This window comes from Dermacentor variabilis, chromosome 1 (genome assembly GCF_050947875.1).
Source record: "Dermacentor variabilis isolate Ectoservices chromosome 1, ASM5094787v1, whole genome shotgun sequence".
Lineage (NCBI taxonomy): Eukaryota > Metazoa > Arthropoda > Arachnida > Ixodida > Ixodidae > Dermacentor > Dermacentor variabilis.
This window is the reverse complement of record NC_134568.1, coordinates 189730244-189736243: the sequence shown is the minus strand read 5'-3', so window position 1 is coordinate 189736243 and position 6000 is coordinate 189730244. Positions and strand designations below refer to the sequence as shown.

The following is a 6000-nucleotide window of genomic DNA, read 5'->3' as shown; positions in this document are numbered from 1 at the left end:
AAGCAAGATGCTTTTCTTTCTCATCGCCGTTGTGCTTCGTTTGGTTTATGTGAAGTTATCCGACACATTTCTTTCGTTTGCTGGCAGCTGCCTGTTCGCAATAGCAAATACTTTCTAAAGGCACTAAATAGCGCCACGCATCCGCAAGCGTTTCACGGCGAATTGCAGTAGATTTACAAACCTGCGGCATTTTTCACCTTTGTCAAAATATCTGTGGAAGTTCTATACGACCAAAACAGCAGCTTGTTGCGTTTTCGCAAACTTGATGGATAAGAATGAATTCACTGATCTTCGAGTGTCATGCGAGGGCGAATCTACTTTTGGAGTTTATAAAATGCATTTATTACTCTTAACGTAAGCAGTAAGCGGTAGTTGGCACGTTTGCTGAGCGCTATATCTATGTGACTTCTACAGCCGGCACTGCCGCTCTCTGATTTCGTGCTTCATATCTGCTGAAAATGGAGGCAGCATAAAAATTTGTAACGACGAAGCGTTGAACTCCCAGAACTGCATTACTTTTTTGCCAGTCATCTGTAAGAGAAGCCGCGGCCCCATGGGAGCTTCCAAATTCATAAAGAGCGAAGGTATGGGCATTGATTTAGGTGCTCCAGTGTCTCCACCTCAAATAGGCGCCCGCTTCGTTTCTTCTACTTGTCAACTCCGGTCTATCATTTTCGCTGAACAGCAACTGACTATTTCCATGACCGTGTATTATTATTATTATTATTATTATTATTATTATTATACCCGCCGAGGTTGCTTAGTGGCTATGGTGTTGAGCTGCTAAGCACGAGGTCGCGGGATCGAATCCCGGCCACGGCGGCCGCATATCGATGGGGGCGAAATGCGAAAACTCCCGTGTACTTAGATTTAGGTGTTCGTTAAACAACCCCAGCTGGTCCAAATTTCCGGAGTCCCCCACTACGGCGTGCCTCATTATCAGATCGTGCTTTTGGCACATGAAACCCTATAATTTAATTTTTAGTTAGTATATAGGAAGAAGAACAACAATGAAAGCTTTACGTCAGATCCAATGCAGGGTTTGAGTATAAGTGATGCGAAGGTACCTTTGCGTTTATAGAAAAGTTTTAATGCGTTAAATATGGGGTAAGGCTGTCGATTTGATGCAGGTTGACGGTGTAATCGGCACTCTGTGGCTTAATTACCGTGATTTCTGTATTAAAATTAATAATCTGTAGTAAAAACATAAATTTAGCGTTTTTTTTTCTTTTTTAGATTTATTTCTTACAGTGTGGTTGGGGCTGCTATACGCTTGCCTCATCTCCTGCCTTTGTACTCACCATGAAGGCGTACACGTTCCGCCGTTGTCAAAGCGGTTGAATATCCTTCTATCTTGTTGCCCGAGTCTACGTCCACGTGATATTTTGGCCGTACGTGTCGAACTGAAGGGGGCGGAGGCGGGTGGGGAGAGCCGAACAAGCGTGAATATTTGCATCATATTGCACATTTGTAGGTCTTACAAATCCTGATGAATACCAGTTTGAGTCTGATAAGTTGTACCTTCTATGACATAGAGAACTCTCTCAAGCGCTACCATTCCTGCTCAGATGGATAAAAGTGCTGTCGAGCGGCGCGGCGCCTATCTGTAAAGTCAACTTCCATTTCGTCATGTGTCGCGATGGCATCTGCGCACGCGATACATGTTTTCGTTGCATCGGTTTCAGCAAGCGACCCCCTCTGACCGTTGTTTAAAAGACGTCTCGCGTCAAAAGTTGTTCCAAGGTGACCGCTCGAATTCGCAGTTAACCTGCACGCTCGTACGCGTATAGTGTAGCAGGGAGCCACGCCGGCATGGCCCGTTATGTCAGGGCAGGTCGCACCAAATTCGGAGTCGGGCCGGTCCGATCGTGACAGGGGCAGAGCCGCTCGTCGATTCAGGGCCAGTTGTCTCACCTGCGAAGTGCGCCCTTCCGACGGTTGGCCATCGGCGAGCACTGACGGTAGGCGTTCTCAGCGCGCCCGCGCTCCGTTTCCTCGGAGGCTGCCCTCTTGCTTTAGATTTCGCGTGTTTCCGGTTTTTCCTTCCGCACGAAGGGCGCGCGCGCGCGCGCGCTGGCGCTCCCATTTGCGCGCGCGTTTTGGCGCGCTCGGCGTCGGCTATTGTTGCGCGTGACGCGTGCGCAGAGGCACCGAACGAGGAGCGCGCTGTCGAACCCGCCCCCCGCACCCCTCCTCCGCGGCTCTCCTCCCGCCTTCCTCCTTGCCGACGCTGTCGCGTACATCGCAGGTCACCGGCGGCAGTCGGGCGTTCGGCGCCAGACGTGCGGTGTGTCCCAGGACATTTCGCACCCTTTCTCTTTGCCGTTGTGCGGGCGTTGTGCGTACTACGAACCGGCGCGTCGTACCGGCAGCCGGGGCCTCCTCGGGACCTCGCGTGTGATCAAGTATCGCGAAGACACCGCAGCGCGCCCCCAGTAGCGCCGCGCGCGCGTCTCCGGAGCGCGTGGTGCCGTCGACACGTGACAGCCTCTCTGCGGCCAGTGGCGCTCTTCGTTCGTGCGCGCGGAAATACGGTCGCAGCCGAGGGCGGCGTCCTCCAGGCCGAAATGGAAGGCCTCCCCCAAAGGACTGTCTTCCGCACCTGGGTCACAGCGCGGCAAAGATCATGAGCTGTCTTTCTAGGCGGCGACCGTTACGCAAGCTCCGACGCGTGTACCAGCAGCCCGCCTAAGCGCTGTCCCACCACGTGCGCTGCATTCGGTGCTGCCCCGAGCTGGCGAAGCTCTTGATTCCATCGTGTGCGTACCACCTGGTGACATGTGATAGCGGGTGACAGCTGTGCTCGTATATCTCCCAATGCGCACAACGTGCCGTGCCGGGTGACGCGTGTGCTCTTGTGACAGACGGGTGCCGTCTGACGATGTTAGACGAAGACGACGAAGCAGTCAGCAGTTTTTCCTTGTGCGTTTCTTCGGTCCGCTGACCAATCAGCGTTTCTGAACGCCCGCACGCACAGCTTCAATGTCACGGCGGAAGCAATCCAACCCCAAGCCACTGAAAAGTGAGTAGCGAGCGCTGCACCCTGTTACGCCCAGCAATCCCTGCATCGAGTTGTGTTGTTCGTCGTGTCACGGTGACCGCGGCCGCTCCTGTGTTCGTTATGCACGTTTCTTGGTTCGTTACGGAGTACCATCAAGAAGAGAGTGAAAGGAGTGAAAGGGGTTTGCAGATCTGCCGCAAACTTATAAGTGGTATCTTTCGTCTCGCTTGTACGTGCAGCGCAGTTACATGTGTAACCTGTCTTGATATGTTGCGCTCAGTTCATCGCGCGAGCCGGATGGTATAAAGCTGGCAGACTCCGCGTGACGCGGGAACCCGTCGGGAGGAAGGAACACCGACTGGTCGTCGCTGTTCTTTCCTACGACGGGAAAGCTGCTTGGCCTTCTATATGCGCTGTTATAGCTAACCAGCCACGCGCAGGAAATCCCTGCGCGTGGTTCGTCAGCCCCACCGACGCAGTCATGACCGTCACTGTCGCATCCCGTTGTGTGCACGGAGCAACAGTACGCTCACTCTTTTTTTGATTCCTCACGTTTCCTTTTTGTTTCTTTGGTCAACGTGATTGAAATGTCGTCATGAACCTGCATGGCTTCGTCATCCCCACCGTTTCGCGAAGAATCTTTACTGCATTGCATGTGTGTGTCTTTACTCGCATGGCGTGCTTGCTTCCCTCCTGACCGTGCGAGCTTGGGCGAATTCTGCTATTAACAAGCACGTACGTGAACAATGTAAAGCTTTGGAAGGCATCTACAATAGAACCGTGATGCCATCCTTTGCTGCATACTCATGGTGTCTGCATACTCACAGCGCGTTCATACAACGTCGTGACATTGAAAAGCCAGAAAGACGTGGCTGTTCAGGTTCTTCACAAGTACTAACAAAGCATTCAACTGCAGCTGCTTCTGCTGCTGCCTCTTTTCATGAAAGTATTTATTTTGGCATAACCCACACACTCACAGTTTCCGAAGAATTCACTCGGGAATTCCTCATTTCTACACTGGGTCATCATATGTTGATGAGAGTAGACGAAGAACTTCCATCATGGTTGGACGCTTCAGGCACACGCGCTCGATGGATTCCCGCCGAAGGACGTAGGCGGCCGGGCAGCCTGCACGCCGGGCCTTCTCTTCTCGTTGCCTCTGTTTCGTGCCTAAACTGGGATGAAGGCGCTACATTATAATTTAACGAAATAATATGTAGCTCGATCTACGGAACAACCCGCCGCGGTGGCTTAGTGGCCCTGGCGCTGCGCTGCTAAGCACGAGGTCGCGGGATCAAATCCCGGTGGCGCCAACCGCATTTCGACGGGGCGAACTGCAAAAATGTCTATGTCCCGTCCATTAGGGGCACGTTAAAGATTCCCTGGTGCTGAAAAATTAATCTGGAGTCCCCCCACTATGGCGTGCCTCATAATCAAATCGTGGTTTTGGCACGTAAAACTCTATAATTCATTCATTCATCTACGGAACACCAGCGATGTGGCGACGACTTTAGTTCTCAAATATTCGAGCGGAATCTCGAGTTAGTGTCGCAAAAGAAGAGCAACACAATAGCGACGTCATTAAACGCTGCGACTACATTCAAAAGAAATGTACTGATGCCGGATGCTGTCATTTACAAAGGGGGAAAGAAAAAGCCCGACCGCGTGGTCCGGCGAAGGCAATAACATTTACTAAGAACAGGCGGATCGAGTGCACGTTACGTTACAGGAAGCGGGAACGTTACTGCTGTCTTTCCGTAGCCTTTTCGATACGCTCAGTCCTTCAACGCCCAACGAAGCGAATTCATTAAAGCATTCGGAAAATGCCCGGAGCTGTAATAAGGTAGCGCCTTCCAAGTGGGCTGCCAGCGCCGCTTTCACTTGAGCGGGTAAATGACGGCGCTCTTACGGGCGGAGGTCAGCCGCCCTACTTTTTTTGTCCACAGGTTGGTCGCGCACTGCTCGACGCCGACCGATGCGAGCACGGTCTGCACGTTGGCAGGCTGCGCACTTTCCGGCTCCCGTGAGCCCAACTGCAATCGAGCCTTGCGCACAAACTGGTTGGCACCTCAATGGCTTGGCACTGACTGCCGCTTTGCGCGGCAATCCTCGTGCGATAGCCACCCTGCACTCCTTCTGGAAGGAAAAATGGTCTCAGCCCGTAGCAACGAATGAATTTATCCCACTGTATCTATCATCGCAGTATTAATAAATAACGGCCCTGTCCTTCTATTCTTGACACGAAGACCCAATGCGACATTTTTTCCATGCATAAGCAACGGGCAGAACCCTCCAACACAGTTTGGTTACTGCCCCACAGTGCGCATCAGTATCTCGGTAATGTTCCGCAGTGTGCTGTTTCTGTCATTCAGCTGGAATTTCTCTTACATCCTCATCTCGAATATCCCTTACGTAGCCTGCGTGTGTGATATATAACTGAGGGTCGTCGTATCCTATAAGGCAGGCAACGATTTGCACAGCCCGAGTCTCGTGCGATGTCTCCCACGTAACTATATTTTGCTCTTGGGTGTTTTTCTGACTGCATGCAGTACTCACTCGGGCATATACCGATCGCTTTGTCACACTTATGTCATCAGATTCCGTCACTGTGTGCCACCACCTCTGCCACGCTTAGCCACCGCACTTAAGTTACAGCAAGTGAACTAGCTGCTCTGCGGGCAACTTTTGTTTCTATTCAAGCTCGAAGAGCTCAAGCAACGGTTATCTTCACCGACTTACGTGAGGATATATATATATATATATATATTATTTTAACTGCCGGCTATTCTCCTTTGACTCTCTGCAGTTGGAAGTCTTTCGTCGATATCTTAGCTTCTCCTGCTGCAGCCGCGCACCGGCAACTCTCGTGCCTGTGCCGCATCTCTCGCATGGTAACGAGGGTCACCGGATGCTATACTGTGCCGGAGTTGTACGATTCCTCGTCACGTCCGCACTGGCCGTCCCGCCGAAGCACCTTACTGCATTGTGCAATTTAGCTT

At 51.8% G+C, this 6000-nt stretch overlaps 1 protein-coding gene across 1 annotated transcript in view; it reads left to right on the top strand.

The window, feature by feature from the left end:
* Nucleotides 1-2252: 2252 nt before the first annotated feature.
* The window catches only part of LOC142589992 (zinc finger protein ush-like), a 474624-nt gene continuing 470876 nt past the window's right edge, over nucleotides 2253-6000 (top strand). Inside the window, exon 1 of the mRNA XM_075701785.1 lies at nucleotides 2253-3022. Coding sequence (XP_075557900.1) covers nucleotides 2983-3022 — 40 coding nt within the window. The 5' untranslated portion in view covers nucleotides 2253-2982. The remainder of the gene's footprint in view (nucleotides 3023-6000) is intronic.